Consider the following 21,025-nt stretch of genomic DNA (forward strand, 5'->3'; position numbering starts at 1 on the left):
TAAATAGTATATGACCTCCAGTATATTACTCTTTGAATGGATGCTCTCACTATACTCAAAATACTTCGTTTAGTTAACTTCTCAGGCTGTATTTATTTACTTTTACGAAACGTTAATATAAATTTTGGAAGGAAGAAGAGAAAAATAAAACGATTGAAATACCCAGTCCGAGGATACTACTTCATATTCATCTAATACGTGGGGCATGCTATATATTTTGAGATGCCACAAAACTACAGGAGTGAGAGCTGGCAACACTGCATTTTTAAAAACCACCATCCTGCAGGAGTAAAGGCCTGACGTCAGTTAAGTCGGCTGCTGTCACAGAGTGCACGTAGTACAGACGGGTTCTTAGCGAAACATGGAGTTATCCAGAGAACATGTGCGCGCGATGATCTACTATGATTTCAAAGTCAGTTTAAGTGAACAACCAAGTCTTCAACGGTTTCCAATGCGCATTTGGTGATGAAGGTCCATCACGGGCAACTGTGTTTCGGTAGTGTAATGAATTTAAAAGAGGACAGCTATCGCTTGGTATTGAGGCACGTGCTGGTAGGTCCTGTTTATCAGTGACTATTGACAACACTGAGTACGAGTGCGACGTATAATCAAAGAATATGCAAGATGCACCTATCAAGTGATTGAGGTAACCCTTGGTGTTAAATCTGCAACAGTCAATTCAATTTTACATGATCATCTCCACATATATATATTTTTAAAAAATGTTAGTCGTTGGGTGCTCCATATGCTGAACGATTTGCAAAGGGCAGAACGATTAAGAATCGCGCGGGAAACGTTAGAAATGGTGGTCATCGTATTCTGTCTATAATTGTAACAGGTGATGAAACATACATTCCATTTTTCGATGTTCCCACCCCCCAGAAGAGCCGTGTGTAGATCCACAAAGATGACTCAACCCCAACAATGGCGAAAAAGCAAAGATCTGTCAAGAAAGTTATGTATGCAGTTTTCTTTCGGAGTACAGGCTTAGTGAAAGCAATTAAGCTTGAAGAGCAACGTACACCCACCGTACAGCCACCTGGTACGCCACAAAATGTTTACCTGCAGTGTTTGAGTCAGTCAGGATTCGCGGGTTAATGTTGCATTACGACAATGCATCGTCACACACGGCAGAGCAAACAGTTGACTTTTTATGTGAAAATAAGGTGAAAGTCATTACACATCCGCCCTACTCGCCTGATTTGGCCATGTGTGATTTCTGGTTGTTCTTTAATCTTTTTTTTTTTTTTTTTAAATGGTCGACGTTTTATAACGGAGGAGGAGATCGATGAGGCAATTCATCACTTTTTTGAGAGCAATCCCTAAGGTGACTGGCTTCAAGATTTTCAGTTGTGGTTACAAAAAGTGCATTGATGTAGGTAGGGATCACTTTGAACATAAATAAACCCCTTTGAATCACATGCCTTGCAGTGTTCTTGTATCTCAAAATATATAGCGTGACCCTTGTAGTATCAACGAATCTTCGACAAAACTATGGGGCCGTGGTGACTCAGTGGTAGAGCGTTAACTTCTGGTGCACGGGCTCCCGGGTTCAATTCCAACTCCCGCCAAGTGAACTTTGTGGTGGACAAACACCGTATGCGTGAGTTTCCTCGGGGTTCTCCCGTTTCTTCCCACTTTCTTCATTTCACCATTTCATTCATTTCTCATTATCACCGTCTACTTTAGCCTAGCCGACATAAGCGTGGGACGTAAAACTCTAAGATTTCATTTCATTTCATTTTCTTCGACAAAATTTTTGTATGTGCGAAACAAGCACATTAATTACTACTGTTCTATTACCATATTCAGTTCAAAATATTAAATTACGGTACTTTTGAAATACGTAGTAACTTCCGCGCTTCTCTTCGAAACAAAACTATATTTCATTTCTAAACATAACAAAATCAATAAATTCGAAGTAGAAGTGGCTGGTACCACGCAAATGGATAGATATTCTTTCTATCAGTTCATTTTCCAAGTATCGAAACGGAACTCTATGAAGTTAACATTGCTCAGTGAAACACCTTTAAGACCTGAAACTTTCATGGAAAAATTAACGCAATTGACAGAGGATAATTTAAACCTTGATTATAAGTTGTTATCTAATATGAAACTATTTAAACTAATTGTTTATTTCTCTCTCTTTCACTTCGATTGAAGATAACATTTTGACTTAAAGAAAAAAGACAGAAAATTAACATGTAATTGTCCAATCTAATTAATGTTTCCTCTATGAATCTTTACTCTAATCACGTACTGCATATAGGTTCCGTCTCGAATAATACATGCTATTCACATGACATTGCTATTCATGAAATAAGTTGAAATCTCTGCATCATTGAAGGCTACAAACAACGAAAGATGTCAGCAAGAATTGAGTTTCATACTTACTATAGTCACATGAAGCAAATAAGTGCATTTCAGTACTATTTAAATATTGAAAAATCTTAATAGAACAAACTAAAACTGAGCAGTAAAATTTAGTAATTAAATTAATACATTAGTAAATTAATTAAACATTTTATAGTAGTGTCATGCTTCATACAAAATTTGTTAGAGTAACATTTGTCATCCTACATGTAAACTTCTATTTCTTTCCTTTTTTTAAAAAAAAAAAAAAAAATGAAAACTCTATTTTACCCTTTTCCAGATTAAATATATGGGAAAATAATGCCCTATTAAAACATTACTCATGCTGAGAATTTTGAAACAAAATAACACCCTAACACATTCATATTAGAATGTAAGTAACGATATAAAAATATGGGGGAGCGTTTGCTAATATATATTAGGTGGTCCTTATTTTTCGACTTCCGAGATTTCTTGAGTTTCACCCCGTAAAATAGTTCCATATCCAACAAAAGTAACCCATGAGAAAAGTTAGATCAATTGAATAATATTAAATGGTGCCCTAACCGACCTCAAGTTTTGAATGTATTTACAATATACTATATGAGGCAAAAGTACCCATGTAAGTGTGGAACAGTTAGAGGGAGTAACACCATATCTTGGATAGGAGCAATGAAAACAAAACAGCAACTACTACTGTATAGTACCATCATAGCGGCCATCTTTAATTTAGTCATCTTGGATTCAGATTCAAAATTTGTAACAGGAAGGGGTCATGTAACATATCATTCTGTGAATGTTTTGCACCACTAACAACTTACATTATTTCCGATTTATCTTGAATTATTTAATAGTTATTACTTTCATAACACCTGTTTATTAACTTATAATTGACTTTCCAAACTTATAAGGTACCTTTGCCTCATATTGTGCACAGTCCAACAATTATATAATCAGACTGATTTTATTGAATGAAATAAAAACAAGAAAAAAAGGCAACTGAATGGTACCTGTTCTTTATTTAAAGAACATTCCTCCTGAATCGATACAACGACTGGAATGACCTCTGCATATCGGTTTGCGGTATGTCACAAAGAGTTGATGTCACAGTCCTTCGGCAGTCGCGAAAATCGTCAAAGAGTCGCCCCATTCACAGTAACTTGAGTTTGCAAAATAGAAAATAGTCACAAGGAGATAGATCGGGCGAATAGGAAGGACAATTGAACATTTACACTTCCTTTCGGGTCAGAATCTCCTGTACGGCTATTGACCGGTGAGTGTGCGCACTGTCATGAAGCAGGAACCAACTGCCTGGTGCTGAGTTACCAGGCCGTACACTTTGAATCCTTTTTCATAAACGTTCCAAAACATTCACACAGTAATCTGCAGTGATGTTTTGTCCCTCTGGAAAAAAATCATAGCGAAAATAACATGTTTTCTCCCCTGCAACAATGGAATTTACAAAATTTCTATTTCTCTGAGCAGTTTCAAGGATGTCTCTTGCATAATGAACACGATCATTGTTTTGTTGGTCAGACAACGAATGGGGCACAAATCGAGATGGATTTTTTCTTTTAACTAAATCTTCCACTAAGATGTGACGAATCGTTTCCCGGTATACACCAAATTCCTCTCCGAACAGTCTTACGGTTACAGAACGATCTTCTATAAGACGTTCGCTCAATTTTGTGATGATACATTCTGTAAGCACTGAAATTGGACAACAAAGTCTTGCTTCACCTTCGGTTGATTCCACACCACCCTTAAATCGCTTACACCATTTTAATATCTGCACGAGACAAACAAGTATTTCCATGGCCTTGTCGCATCATTTTCGTCGTCTCGATTGCACTTTTGCAGAGTTTAAAACAGAATTTAGTGTTCGCTCGTTGCTCCATGGCACTAACGTGACAAAGTCTCCCGCTTTTGACTGAATATGACTCATAGTTCCCGTTATACTCAGCATGCAGCGATGCAATGTTGCCAGTTCGTAGACAAAGGTTGCGTCTTTGGTTAGCATACAATCATTTCTTTCTAAGATATTTTTCTCCAAAACAAAATCAGTCTGATTATATAATTTTCGGACTGTATATGTTGTAGATGCATTCAAAACATGAGGTTGCTTGAGGCACCATTAAATAGAATTCAATTGAGTTAACTTTTCTCTGGATTGCTTTGTTTTGATATGGAACTACTTTATGAAGAGGGGGGGGGGGTGGGGTGAGACTAGAGATGAAAAAACTGTATTTTAGGGACTTTTTTTTTTCGATAAAACCAACATTTTTTTTTTTAAATACAAAAAGACGGAAATTTTCAATTTTTGACTTTTCATGACTTTCTTGTTCAAATACCACTTTTGTTTTCTTGTAGTGGACTCTACAATTAAGAAAATGCGTTTACATATTCAGTGCTTGTGAGTCCATGTTCACTTTGGGATTATTTTAAAACTGGCATTGCAATTGTTTCCAACATGCACAAATTCTGTAACTTCATATCTCAAATGTCGTTTTGGTTGCGTTACCATTTTATTAAGTTCCTGAAAGTTATACATTTTGATATGTTTTACTGGTTGCCTAAATGCAATCTGGCAGGTAAAAACAGTATCGTAAACCAAGAAGCAGATTCAAACTTTTTTTTATCTTTCTTCAATCTAGTCTTCCTTACATGTAGTTCTCTGTTCGGGAAACATTTTATCCTAGTTTCAGAGATGCAGTAATTAAATGTTCTTTCCATGTTATAATGGAAAAACCAAGGTGAAACATACTGTTGTCTTCCCATTAAATTTGAAATATTTAAAAAGCCGCATCTATAGGCAAGATAAAAAAATCTTGGCAGTCGGAAAACGAGGACCACTCTCATATATATAATCAACTTCACAGACCTATTTTGACATATAAGGCCAGCTATCTATTATGAAGATCAGACTTTCTGTTTATAAGAAATGAAGTTAAGCTCATTTTCTCCTCAATTATGTTTGCTCTTTAGTAAAATAAACGAAACTGTAAATCTTACACAATAAGGAACATTTGCACATCGTTCTTAGCGTCGTATTAAAACTTTGACTAATACGTGATGCTAACTACCGTATTTAGAAACACATTAATGAAGTTGGCAACGATTTATATCGAAACAGGCTAGTCACAACGGCTTTTCTGCAGGTTTGCCCAAGCACATTGAGATAAATCAAGGTTCTCAATTACTTTTTCGATATAAATCGTTGCTAACTTCACTAACGTGTTTCTAAATACGGAAGTTAGCATCACATGTTAGTCAAATTCTTAATACGACGCTAAAAATTACTCTGAATAGGGTCTTAGATGGTTAATTCCAGTTCGGTCGAAACTACAGTATTTTATTAGCAACATGCATCTCAATATTCCCTGATTCCAAATAAATGTGTATTACCTTCTGCTACATATTTCGAAGGAAAAACTTTCCCCTTCCTCGGGCAACGATAGACGGCAAATTTACAAACCCCTATTTTTTCTAACATCGAAAGTTTTTAAAAGAGTTTATACTTCTGTAAAATAAAATCTGAGATAGCCATTGAACTTTAAAGAATACGAGTGTTTAATGTGTAAAATTGACAGAGCAATATTCACGCAGATTCGATGACGACACACAAGCTAGCTTATTTAACACTAATTGGTATTTTATGCAACAGTATATAGCAGCAGATACATACAAATATAGTCATGGAACACAAAGATAAGTGTTGAAAATACGAATATATATGTTCCGTATGTTCTTTAACTAAATATAGGAAGATGTTTTAAACAGCAACAACGAATTTACAAAATTGACGAAGGGAAGTCCTTAGGCATTTCAAACTCTCGTAAACGAACGATACATCCTTTTAGAAGGTGCTGACATTTCCTAACAGATGACATGGCCTGATGAATACAAAGGACAGTTGAAACAAGATCTGGATGCCTTTATCAGTTTGTACCATAAAAGAACAGTTGCCAAGGTTTTGCAGTAACAGAGGCCGTGAAACCTCGTGAAGTTCTCGGAAGGGTGTTGACAAACTTTATCAGCCGAACATTAGAAACTCGTAGTTTATGGCGGTACAAAGTTACAATAATCTAGTATATTACAAACGAACGTTTCTGACATCGTTGGCTGTTGCTCATATCTTATCCTTACATTTGATAGTTTTAACTTCAACCATAATCCATATACTTTTGGTGTGGCTGACAGAACTAAAAAAGAACTCACTTGAATGGTATTCTTCATGAACGAGATACCTCTCAATTAAGAATACAGTACATTTTCACTGAACTACTCACTTCGTCTAAAGATATACACTTCATGGACTAGAGATGTAAGATACCTGAAGATTTAACAGTACAAAAACGAAATTTACGTAGAGTTCTTCCTATAATATTGTTCTAAGAACATTATTAATTTTAAGTCATTAAGTCTAAACTTTCGGATTTCGGCAAATTAAAATTTGAGATTGATTATAATCTTATTAGATCACATGAAGTGAACGTCCTCATAGTTTATTGCTCAGTTAAAAATATTCTATGTTCAAACTTCATACGGAACCGAGTTAAAATTGAGTCCCTCAAGTTGGATAGATGCTGTTAACAAACTTTTTTCAACGAAAAATTATAAAGGAAATAAAATGAATCTGTGAAAGCTACTTCTGAAATGATGTATCGAGACTAAAGGTGGTGGTTTAAATTTTCTGTGTTTAAAGGAACACTTTATGAATAAATAACCGAATTAATACAGCATTTCATTTGTATTAATTAGGATGATAAAAATAATAATTTAAAAAGAATACCTATTTTTATTTAAGAATTAAAAGTAATTGAGATTACAGATAGGCATAATAGTGTCACGTAAATTTCAATCATGAGAACATTCTAAATACGAAGAAACTGCTATTGTATTATCTACTAATACGAAAATAAGATTAACTAATATTTAACGACGCATAAAGAGGAAGGAAGAAGATACATGTGTTTCAAAAGAAACGTACTTAGAGAAGCACATATATGGCGTAACATTTAAGGAAGCTATAAAAAAACACCTAAATATTACTATAGGATCTTCAAGTTACAGAAACAGAAGAAATTGAATTATTCCACTTCCTTACACAGAACACAGGAAATCTGACGTACAAATACTACTGCACTATGAGGTTTTCTATATATACTTATACTACGAACTTACTGATACGTTAAGAATATAACCAACAAAGTATGACATAAAATACGTCGAGGACTCCAAATTCTATATGAATGCAGTATTTGTGCGTTATAAGTAAATAAATTGATTTTCTTCAACCGTGACTGGCATATACATGATTCACGTAAGCATACTTGGATCTATATTGACTATATCCCAATTAACGTGTCATTACTGTCATAGATTGAAAGGAAGAGATTGCAGATAATATGCTAACACGCTCAGGAATTTTAACCATCATTTTACTTGCTTGCAATTGTGATTCCTAAAATATTTTGCATTTCCTAGCTTTCGGCTCTCCCCATGGGTTTTGTTACGGAGGGTAAAAAGGGAGAAAAAGCAATATAAGCATAAGGAAATAATAATAATAATAATAATAATAATAATAATAATAATAATAATAATAATAATAATAATAATAATAATAATAATAATAATAAATAAATAAATAAATAAATAAATAAATAAAAGATAAACAGAAATGGACTTACCGGGATAGAGCAGTGCGAAGAACACATCGTCTTCCTTGTAAGTCATATATCGAATGATGGCGGAGCGCACTGTGGAATGAAGGGCTCAATTTGTACATTTTTTTGTTCACGTAGGAAAAGAGTTGATGGTTCTTGTTTTGGTGTCAATATTGGATGTGCTTTTTAATTACTGTCTCCCATTACTTGCTTAATCATCCGTTGGCTTTGAATTTTTTAAGAATATATGGAGATTTTCAAAAACATGTCTTTTCACTTCATTCTTCGCTCCAAACGAATTTTCAAACAACAATACTGTGTTTTGTTTCTTTCGAATGTCTCCAAAGGCCGGGTATTCTACTTGACCATCTTCAAAATGTTTCTTGACCCGTACTTCTAAGTTTCTTTTTGTCATACCTAAATAACCCTCTAGACAATTGTACTTTATCTCCTAGACACCTGACTTTCATTAGGGTTGGTGTAATAGCTATAGCTCTTAAATTGAAGTATATATTATTTTCCAAAGTTTTCGAGGTTTCAACACTCTGCGAAAACTTAACTGCACAAAAATTTTATTTAATGCAGTTGTCAATCTGGGGAATATAGGTATTCCAACCCACTGTCAGGTCTCGGTTTCAGGTCTTCGAAATGTGTATTCCTTTCAACTTGATTTACCAACTCAAGAAAGTGGAAATAGGATATCCATTCATTGTACCAAGTTTCAACAAGTAATCGATTTCTTCATTTAAATCTAACTCCAATGAGGTATGTTTTAAACATTTTCTCCATATATTCGCTTTCGGCACTGATGAATGTGTGATCTATATCGTATGTATCGTGTATCTGCAATAGGCTTATAATGGATATTGATAGCGAACTTGCCAACTTCACCTACATGAACAAAACAATGCACAAATTGAACTTGTCATTCTGCAGTGTGCTGCACTATTATTCGATGTGGCTTGCAGTTAAAACAAGGTATTCTTCGTACTGCTTCATCCCGGTGACTCCATTCCCTTTTATTTTTCCCAATGTTTTCAATGTTTTTCCTCTTGTTTTATACCTCCATGAACAAGGCTCCACCGCAGGGACGAAAGCTCTGCGGGAGGAATCGCAATTGTAAGTAAAATGGAGAAATTGCATTTGTTTTGTACTAACAAACAAACATAACTGTATATTTTCAACTAATCTATAAAGTAACCAATGTAAGATTTGAACCAATGAATACAGATCGGAAATAATGGTTATTATTGTCATCATAATTTTCCGTGACTTGCTGTTATTGTTGCAAACTAAGAAGCTTTCATACACTACATTTCTCTGCTATCATATTTCTTTTGATTAAGAATTACTCTTTCTTTAATTACGAACTTACTTCTTCAACACGTGTTAACATCTCATTGGTTCCTCGTTCGTTTAGCTAAAAATTTCTGTCCCGTACAATACTTCATACGAAACATGCGACGAATCTTCTCGTAACCATATTCAAAACCCGTGAAATACATTCTTCTTTCTTCTTATGGCTTTTTTTAAAGCATTCCTAATCTTGTTTTAACTCTCCATTTGCATTTACATAATGTCTACATACCTAAAACTAGCCACCCATTTTATTTTCTTCTATCCAACTTCAACTGTTAACACAGTTCTTTTCGTTTTATCCATCACTGCTTTAGACTTTTTCCAAGTTTATTTTCATCCCATATTCTTCACAAATAATCCTCAAAATGTCTAATATTCTGTTAAGTTTTCGTTACAGAGTCCGCTGTGAAAGTCGTGTCATCTACAACATGGGTGGTTCTGCATTTCAATATGACATTTATCTGAACACTATTGCTACTTCTTGTGCTTTCATTTTTCTTTACTTTTTCCTCTATACCTTACCCTCTCTACCTGATGAAGTAGACAGCGAAAGATTTTAAGGTAAATATTTTTATAAATATGTTTGATTAATTATATTTTTATTTTCTGATTATATATATATATATATATATATAATCTCCAGAAAATAGCAGAAATATCTGGGAAAATATGGTACGTTTTCAAAATATGGTACGCTCACACTGAAACATTCTGTTATTCAACCTTTTCTTATTTGTTGTAGATAATGGAGACTGTGGACTAGCAGCAACAATAGGCAGTGTGGTCATGGATGTTGTGCTGATATGGCGAGTGAACTTATGTCGAAATTTACTAAATTGCAAATGGACATACTGTTCGCGTCTGTCTAGTAGGAATACCCATGGCCAAACAAGATTGCTGCAATGCGGTATTTAAAGATCATGAAAACAAACAGTGTACAGTAGAACAGGAGCTTCTAAGAACAGTGACAGAAAAACTAATCTGTCAGGTAAGGATCGCCGGATATTAAACACAACAGTGAAAAAAAAAAAAAAAATGCCGAAGTCAATGGGTATCTACACAATGCAGTATTAACCAAAACGATGAGGCGGGAACTTCGGCACTTCGGCATAAAATGATTATTCATGTGATGCGAATACTGGAAGACTAGATATATCATTTAATCCGATAATTCAATCTTTAACCTCTTCTTTACCACTGGACAATGTGGACTTTCCTAGTCCGACAGGTGGCGGCTCTATTATAATCTGGGGCGCCATACGAGATCCGGGAACTCTCTAGTCACGTGGTACTGTAGAGTTTCAGCAAAAGTGTATCAAGCAAACTTGAGTAAACACGTACATCCATTGGTGAAAATATAATGCCATATGCCAGTACGATAATGCCATCATCCATACCACTGGCTCTTCCAAGTATAATCTGCAAAAATGCTGATGAGGCTCAGTACATTTTGTAGCCCATCTGGTCTCCAGGACTCATTGAGCATCTATGGGCTATTTTGGAAAATCGATTTCATAGTCTGTTTCTGCCGCCATTATCTCTACCTGAACTGCTCGCTGTGTTGCATAAAGAATACGTTAAAATTTTCATTAACCGCAATTCAGAAAATGTATAGGTCTACTCCTACCAAAATTTAAGCTGTATTGTGGGCTGAAGCTAATTAACACCGAATTAGTACACAAAGTTTTTACTTCCAGAAGTTTTTCTACTATTTTGTTCATTACACGTATATAGGAAATTACTTACGAGAAAATAGTAAAAACATCTAAAAAATAAATAAAATTACAAGGCATTTCGCTACATACTTCATCAAAGCAGTATATTTTATATATCAGCCGGAAGGGAAGAACCAGAAAACTTCGCTGAACACTTCATCAAACGGTGAAGAGGAGATGCAGAGAAGGAACAAAGAGGTAGCTGTAAAAACCATATTAGTTTACTTCCTTACCTTATTGGTTAAACTCCGCATCGTATTCGTGGGAAAAAATTTAAATGATTATTGTTTTTCTTTCCCTTGTATTCCTTTCTCGTCCCTTTTGTTTTTATGACATTACAGCAATAGCTATTTGATAGTTATAATTACAAGTTCTAACTATTACATAATATTAAGGAGTATTGAAAACTTTACCAATGTTAATCATATTTCCGGAACGGGTCGAGATATCAAATTGCTGTAAACGGCACAATGATTTGTTCATCCATTGGAAAGCATATAAGTACTTAGATATGATATTTACCTAAGCATTTTTTCGAGGGAAAAAAAAGTAAAATTTTCAACCCCCTTATAACTTTCTTCCCATTTATTCAAAGTACGTCATATCATGACCCTGGTATCCAACACTAAGATACTTTCGATATGCATTACCCCATCCGTCTCAGTTGTGCTGTTACTGTGGCAGAAGCTTCCGACGTTCTTGTTAGCAGCACTATCAGCATCAATTCCTGTTGCTTATGCACCTCTAGGCAAAGAAAGTTATCCCATGTTGGAGCGCGTTCTGGATCTTAGAAAATATCATGAACACAAGTGGTTAGTTTGTGGTGATCGCAAATTTGCTTGGTCTACAGGGTGGCTATACAAAGTACAGTTGTTATATATGTGAGTAGGATAGTCGTGCAAAGAATGTCCATTACACTCAAAAGGAATGGCCGCGACGAATAGCTTTGTTGCCAGGCAAAAAAATCATTTCAAATGTACCTCTCGTGAACCCATAAAGCATTGTGCTACCACCACTGCACATCAAACTAGGACTCATGAAGGCATTTGTGAAGGCCATGAACAGGAATGAACGTGCATTGGCATACTTGTGCCAAAAGTTTCCGCGTCTAAGTACAGAAAAAACTAAGCAGGGAGTCTTTATTAGTCCGCAAATAAGCAAGTTATTGCAAGACGAGGTGTTTGAATCTATTCTCAGTGCTGATGAGCTCCATGCGTGGCATTGTTTCCACAATGTTTGTACCAGATTCTTAGGTAAACACAGAGCCAAAAATTACAAAGAATTAGTAGAAGAATTGCTATCTGTCTACAAGAAACTTGGGTGCAATATGTCATTCAAAATGCACTTCCTCCATTTTCACCTTGATGTCTTTCCAGTGAATTGTGGATCTTTCAGTGACGAGCAAGGAGAGCGATTTCTGCGATGGAACAACATTACAAAGGAAAATAGTCAGTTTCAATGTTAGCTGATTTCTGCTGGATGATTCCAAGAGATGCTCCAGATGTTCCTTACAAGAAGCAAGCAAAGAGACGGCGTGTCTAAAACAGATACTTTAGGTAATTTTTACCAATACAGTTCTTGACCTGTAGCGCTATATGCAAAATGTTAAGTGTGCCGTTACACCGATAGTGTGCCAGGGGGGCGTTCTATTTTTTGATATTCATATTCAGTGTCCAAACATTTATAAGAGAAGCTATTTTTATTTCCGTAATTATGTTAATGTTTCTTATTTTTATCTTTACAATTTCATTATTATAACGTCATATGTAACATGTAAATTGTGTAATTACAAGTAAATCTTAGCCAGGAGCATATTTTTATTGTCAGTTTCGTGTTCAGCGCCCAAAAATCAATAAAGGGTGACCATTTACATTTCTGTAAAAAAATTCAGTCACAGTGATAATAGATGTGATATTGTAAATTTTCGTTTATGATTTAGAGTTGAAATATATAATCTTACGTAATGCCATTTGAAAAAACTTATGTTGGCTCGGCAAAACTGTTGTAATAATAATAATAATAATAATAATAATAATAATAATAATAATAATAATAATAATAATAATAATAATAATAATAATAATAATAATAATAATAATAATAATAAAAAAAACCTCACCATGTATATGCAAGGTGAACGAAAGTAGGTTGAATAAGATTTGTGTTAGAGTTATACTATAACAATGGTGTTTGTGTTATAATAAATACAATAACTGCTTATCAAAATTTAAATGTATTAGTAAGCATAATTGTATAGAATCTTACATGTTATCCACTACTTTTGGGACATATAAAATGGACAGATGTTCGGTCGTTAGTCTATGGCAGCTAACATTATATTTTAATGTTAAGATGAAAGAACGTAGGAACGTGTTTCCAGAGCGAGATGTCAGTACGCTGTCGGGGGAGGAAAGAATACTAGGGGGAGAGAGAGAGAGAGAGAGAGAGAGAGAGAGAGAGAGAGAGAGAGAGGAGGGGGGCATGCAAAAAAAAAATCATTCCAGAGAAACCTGTAGGAACAACAAATGTAGTAAAAAAAGAAAATAAAATAAAAAAGAGTTACTAATAACAATAATAATAATGTAATGTTATCAACACTCGAATTACAATTATCACTACCACCACTCAGAAACAAAGAGAAAACACAAGGGACAGGAAGAAAACTATGAGGGGAAAAAGGTTATGAGTATTTTAATAAAGGCTGGCAGACTGAATGAAAATAAAAATATTTTCATCTCTTTATGAACACGATACGAGAATTTGGAAGGAAGATTCTTAACAAGAAAAATTGTTCCAAGGTGGAATGGTATTATATGTATGTTCGAGTACCAGTAAACTCGTAACCTGAGAATTTCAGAAGCAGGAATTATTGTTAATATGGTAGATAGTGCACTTCGGCTCCTCCAATGCAAGGGATAGGATAATGATGAATTTTAGGAGGTAGGTGAAACTGGAGGAATGTCAACTAGTAAACGGTGGACTGAATGTATTTTCTGAATTCTTCGGTATTTACACCAAAAGTAGGTATCAAAGGCCCTATTATCTTAAGTAAGGTTGGTGACGTACGTGCAGGAATGCATGAAAGTTTTCATTCTTTTGTGTGTATGTGTGTGTGTGTATGGGGAGGATGAGCAAAGATAATATTGAACAACGAAATTCGGAACAGGTGATTTTTCAGAAATGGGTGAATTCTCCATTTGGAATAACAAAAATTTTGCTACTTGATAAAAATGTGTTTAAGAATATATTTCTTTTATGTTGAAAGGAAATATTAATAAAAATGACAAGGATTTATTTTCTTATTATCATCACCCGTTTGACTTCATAAAAAAAAAAACATTAGGTGTTTCTACAGCAAGAGAGTAGAAACAAGTTACATTATAATTTCGTTCTATTTAATTTTATCTACTCTAACTTCCAGATCGTCCAGTGAATTACTTTTAATTCCCAATGTTTTTTGTAGTATCTTTTAGTAAACAAAGCCATATCTACGTCATTATAAGTAGCTTCCATCAAATAATTAAGACCCAAAATATGTTATAAGTTCTAAACGTTATATGTCTACTTAAATTAAAATTAAATTCCTGAAATTAACCACACATAATGCATGCACTAACCATGTAACAGAAAGCTACACAAGACAACCTACAACAGATGCTGCATACCGAACAAAGAAGACAAGAATTAGGGATCCATCGTTCCATATGACAACCTTTGATAGGTAGCACCTGTCCTCCTCAATCTCATAGCATGGATACCGAAGAGCACGGCGACTGCCAAGAACGCTATGAACAATATCACCAGAAGAATGAACACAACTAAAGATATTCTTTCTACTGGCTGTTCCTCTGGGATCACGTTTGTGGCATTGATCATAAAACCTAAAGCCCAACCTAGTTCTTCTTTGTTGATCTAAAAGGAAAGATTTTTAATTACTTGTTATGATAAGGAAAAATATATGAAGTTCATTATCTAAGTAATTAGTGATTAATAACATGCACAATTCAATTATAAACAGTCTGTAAATGCATATATATATACCTAATAGTAATTCTGTACTAGATACAAAACTACAACGTAAATATATTTTTGATTACAAAACACATTATTGAACTTACTTCTTTTCGTGCATATAGAATGCATTAGTTTTGATTTAATAAATTTTAATTTGTTTTAAATTTAAGAAGATGCCTTCACACTATTTGTCACTTCACGTTAATTCTGTCTGGTTTTAGGTCAACGAAAATACCGTGATTTGTTTTAATAAAAAGAAATGTAAATCGAGAATCAAAATATTTCAATCGTGATGACGACGATACTGTTGTTTTGAAAATTCTGTCTGAATGATCCCTTAAAAACTATTTTAAACCTGAATGATGATTTTTGAATTGTGAACTTCGATAATTGTAAAGTTCTCAATAACCTGCAATCAAACTTGTATTTGAATGTCCTCTTGTTCTATATTGTGCATTCAAATAATTTCTTATCATTCTAAATCGTGCGTTCAAATAATGACTTACCGCTCTATATTATCCTCAAAGGAACAAATTTTATTCTTAAATCTACAGAGAAAAACGGTCATTCTATTCAATTGACTCTCAGTATAATAAATCAATCGTTGATATCATAATTTTTACCGCACCAAAAACTCATGTATTTATCATCTTTTGAATGTAATTTGAATGAATACCATTTCTTATTCACCTATTTTTAGTACTTTATTATTATTTATTACAAACCTATCTACATTATACACTGGTGTGCAGAACTTCAGGACGAGACAGATAAAGCAACATAAAATTGCGTAGTCGATGCAAATGAATGAAAGCCCGGCAGATGTTGCCACGGGTTACTCATGGTTACTTTGATGTGCATATGGAGCAAGATATTGCACAACGTGACGTCAGCGTGGCCATAGCGCTGAATGGGTCTGCTCCTCAACATGAAGCAGTCGAGTGAAAGGGACGAGACAGTGTGTGTGTGTGTGTGTGTGTGTTAGAGAGTTTTTAAGGTGTATTGTAGTGTCAGATGACTTAACATGGGGAAGAATCATAGGGGAAACTGGAAGAAGGACGAAATTGACAAGTATAGCAGGAGTTTGGTATTGTCCACAGCATTGTTTCACGTGCATGTTCGAACCACAAGCAATGCTGTGAGAAGGAGAGGTGATGGTCCACCACGGTCAACTATAGCAGAGAACGACCGCGTTACATTGGGTAACAGGCAAGAAGGGACCAATGTCAAACAGCGAGTGAAATTGCAAACTGTAGTGTAGAAAACTGTAGTGATACGTCGAGTGCATGTAGGTGATCTATTTGCCCTACGGAAATTACATTGTGCTCCGTTGACACCCGCATGTCGGCAGCACTGTTTGTGTTGGTCCTAAGAAATCAGGACTTAAACCGCAGAGCAGTGGGGTTGCGTTCTCTTCTCTGATGAGAGCAAATTCCGTCTGAGTAGTGATTCTGGATGTATACTCATCTAGCGACCGGTAGGAATACACAATGAACCGGGAAATACTGTCGAATATAATCAGTATTCTTACGTGGAAAGGCATAATGTTGCATGAGCATACCGATCTCCCAATTTTTGAACGCGATACACTCACTGGTCAACGTTTTCGTAACACTGTACTCATTTCCCAACGTGGTTGCGTATTCTTATGTGGAAAGGCATAATGTTGCATGAGCATACCGATCTCCCAATTTTTGAACGCGATACACTCACTGGTCAACGTTTTCGTAACACTGTACTCATTTCCCCACGTGGTCGCGTATTCTTATGTGGAAAGGCATAATGTTGCATGAGCATACCGATCTCCTAATTTTTGAACGCGATCCACTCACTGGTCAACGTTTTCGTAACACTGTACTCATTTCCCCACGTGCGTTTTTTCAGAGTTGTAGTCGGCCTCAATTTCTTTATGGATGATAATCGGTGTTCGCATCGAACAGTACATGTGGTGGAGCTCTTGGAATCAGAGGATATTTGGTGAATGGACTGACCTACCCGATCCTCCCACTTGAAACTATCAAGCATGTTTGGATATTATGGGCCACATCTTGCAGCACGTCCAGTTGTATCAAGGACTATTCAACAGTTGTCAACAGCGCTAGTGGAGGAATGGAACTTCATACAACAACAAGAGCACCATGGAAGCACAGTGTCACGTACGCACCGTTATCCGTAGTAGTGACCACACACAATTTTAAGGACAATTTCACTCCTTCTGTGAGTTTAGAGGAAACATCATGAATCGCAATACTTTCAGTATAAATTATTGACTCTGTATCAAAGTGTAATGTCTGTTCTTTTAATTAAGTGTTTCTGTTGTTTCCTGTGTCATACAGTAGCACTACTTTCTATGTATGGTTGAAGTTTCGCCAATCTACGTCACTTAGGAGTGATAGCATGCGAAACTTACTTTCGTCCTTCACCAGTGTATTTTACAGAGTATGAATAAAATCAAGTTAAATAATAATATATTAAAGGTACAGAAGTTATTGTTTCGGAGCAAATACCACAACGATGATTTTTAAATGAATTTCCGAGGAATGCAGAGAAGTATAAAAAAGAAACTAACAAATGGAACGCCCCAATTAACAGATAAAAAGAAATGCAGTTTATACTTACAGCACTAGCGTATCTTATATTCTTCCACCAAGTACCAGTGAAATTGTAGCCTTCAACAAGAAGAGTGTAATGGTACATCGCTTGGAAACAAATGTTCCGCCTAAACTTCGGTGAAAATCCTGTATAACGAAAAATGTTAATTGATCACTACATTTTGATTATTAGTTACATAAAAAATTTACAAATTTTCATTTTGAAATGTTTTTATATACTAGTATAAAACATAGGTTGTGGTTTTGTTTATTTGGAGTTTAACGTGGTTTACGAAAAAGTTGAACTGGAATTTGAACCATATTGTCTTTCATCAAGAATCAAACTTAGGACTCTCACAAACAGAAATCGTTGACCGTATAGCCAAGAATGATATGACATATCGTAACAAGCACAGAAGACACTACTGCTGGACTCTGATTGCGTCTCATTCTTCTCAGTAGAAGAATGTTGTAAACTCATCGAATTCTACGGAAAGTGGATGCTGTATAAACACACAAAAATATAAACCTTAAAATGATAATAATAATGATATCTATTTCTGCTGTGGAAAATTTATTCCTTTAATCCTAGATAGGACTGCAGTGATGGTATCAGAGATGGTGAATAAAAAAAGAGGAACAACATTAGAAGAAAAAATGGTAGAATTAGAGTCCGCAGAAGATAATTTGGGCAACCATAGGGAAGTTTTCATATTTAATTCATGTTATTTATTATGTATTGTCACGGACGCTCATCGATATCATTGTTAAACTTTGTCCGTGATTGTGCTTTTAGTTCAATGTTCTCCAAAGGACATTCAACGAACAGCGAAAGGAAATGATGGACATTTCAAAACCTGTTAAATTGTGATTAATTAATGAATTCTTTGTCTGCAAAACTGCTATGTAATTCTGTCTTTGAAATCGTTGCCAAGCATTGAAGTCAGCTAGCTTTCGCAATTCAATGTATAAGATTATGCATTGATAAATATGATGACAAAAGGGGATTTCAGAGTTACACGTCTTTAACGTATTTCACTACGAGTACAGGAAGTTCCATAACCTCGCCTCGAGTCGAGTATCAAAACTACTGGACTTTTACAAAGTCAGAGTAGCAGCACCGCAAGACCGATCAGGAGGAACACCTTGTTATTAATGTGTATTATATCGCTCATCAAGACTGCACTAATAAGCTGAAGGTATGTACCTGTTTCACATTTGTCAATGCCTAGTCATGAGTCAGTGTTTGGGAAGTTTCAAATAGACACTATTAAATTAAAATTATACACATTAAAACATTCCCCATAAATCCTATTCATTCATTTCAATAGAAAAGATTAATCATAAATGTTGGTGTACGAAATTATTGATGTCTACATTATTAAGAACTGTATTTTTGAATTTGACTTGTTGATACCAATTATGAAACTCAACCTAACCTACTACGTACAGCGATTCTTAAAGTAGATTGTAAGGAAGCTGATGAGGATGAAACGCATTCTAAGAAATCAAAGAACAGATCTAAGAAAAAAAAAAAAAAAAAAACAATAGAATATAAAAGGCTTGCCAAACTCCAATACATATATAGTCGCCCAAGAAGACAGGAATAGTTCTGTATCAACTACCAGTTTGCTACAATCTGAGACAACAGTGAGGTATGGTGTAAGAAAAAAAAATATTTACTGATAAAAAGAATGCAACAGAACTTAGAGACCTATCACAGTTAAAAAAAAAGACTCTAAGAAGCAGATGCATTTGATTGTACGGATACAATCATAAAATTCCTAAAAGAATGACGAATATGAAGTTTGTCATTTCAATAATAAAGGATCAAATTAAGAAGATGGATTTCTTGGAAAATGAGTTATTCTCCCATAAGAATTGAAGAAAGCAATCCAAAACAGAATTTAAAAAAAAAAAAAAAAAAAATCAACGATGATGTTGGGAGACACAAATGTTACGGCATGAAGCCATAACATGCACGTAACATGCACATAAGATGCACGTACTTTTAATTTTTTTTTTTTTTTTTTTTTTTTTTACACACACACACACACACACAGTTGTCTGTCATTGAATTGACAGATTTGGGTACATATTTGTGCTATGTTCACTGTTGAGATACATTAAGGATTTTAGATTGACATAATTGTTTTTTTTTTATTTTTATTTTTTTATTTATTTACTTAATTTATTAATTTACGGAAGGAGCTCGAACACATAATTCAATATTAGTAACAACCTACTGTCTTGTAAATTATTTATTGCAGCTTTGGAAAGTTCAAGATTGCTAATAAAACTCCAACTGACCAAAGCAGTATATTTTAAGAGTATGTATCTGTGTTACGGTTTCGGCTATGTAACATATCCTCAGACATATTATGAGAGAAATATCCAATTTTGACAGCTTATATACAATCTGAATGCAAGACACACCAACTTTTTCTTTACAATACGTAAACTTTTAATTGGTTCTAAAAAGTACATTTTTAATTAGATGTCACCTTCTCTTTTTGCACACCTATTTGTAACTTTTTACACCTGTTATGAAGCGTTTAAGAACTAAACTCTTAATTAGATGTTTATCACTTACACCTTCTGATCACTATTGTCCATCTGCTGTTTTCCATTGTACAGCTGTCCTAATAACTCCTGTTAATCTTTTAATTCCTTCTTTCTATTTTGTCTATCATCTTTTCCCATAATTCATGCAGGGCTCGCACAAAAAATTGAAGATCGATTTCCCTGACATTCCGTGACACAAATTCTTGTTTTCCCTGACATAAATTCTTGAATATAAATGGGAAGATATGGAGCAAGTTCTATCACATATTTTTTAATGGATCTTCCATCCTCATACCTGTCCAACACACTCCTTTAATTACCATTTACATACTTGTTATGTTCAATGTGACTTTATTATTATTTATACAAAATTTATCATGTAAGTATATAATAATATATATATACATATAATACAGTACCAAATACCTTGACATTGCAAATTAGACATTTTTTTTTTTTTTTTTTTTGCTTGAAAAAACAAAAAAGCAATATAACATGCAGTCAAGATATATTGCCAACCCTCCCTGAAATCTATTACTATCAGTCCTAAAATGAAATGAAATGAAATCTTTAAGCTTTACGCTCCACGATCATGCTGTCTAGGCTAAAGGAGACGATGATGATGAGAAATAAATGAAATTGTGGAACGAAGAAAGTGACAGGAAACGAGAGAACCTCGAGAAAACCCACGCACACGGTGTTTGCCCACTACAAAGTTCACCTGGCGCGAGCTGAGTTCGAACCAAGGACCTCATAAACCAGA

General features: G+C 34.7%; 1 protein-coding gene across 3 annotated transcripts in view; it reads right to left on the bottom strand.

Annotated features, from left to right (window-relative positions):
- LOC145689537 (ectonucleoside triphosphate diphosphohydrolase 1-like) overlaps positions 1–21,025 on the bottom strand; it is a 367,616-nt gene that overhangs the window by 11,063 nt on the left and 335,528 nt on the right. For 2 of the 3 annotated variants that reach the window (XM_081763715.1, XM_081763720.1), the window contains 2 exons: positions 17,726–17,844; positions 14,805–15,004 (listed from right to left, as the gene is read on the bottom strand). In XM_081763715.1, the coding sequence (XP_081619841.1) occupies positions 14,805–15,004; positions 17,726–17,844 (319 nt within the window). Of the gene's footprint in view, positions 1–14,757; positions 15,005–17,725; positions 17,845–21,025 lie in introns of all 3 variants that reach the window. The other variant, XM_081763726.1, reaches the window with a different exon arrangement.

Source organism: Thermobia domestica, chromosome 1 (assembly GCF_964235325.1).
Source record: "Thermobia domestica chromosome 1, izTheDome1.hap1.1, whole genome shotgun sequence".
NCBI classification, from domain to species: domain Eukaryota; kingdom Metazoa; phylum Arthropoda; class Insecta; order Zygentoma; family Lepismatidae; genus Thermobia; species Thermobia domestica.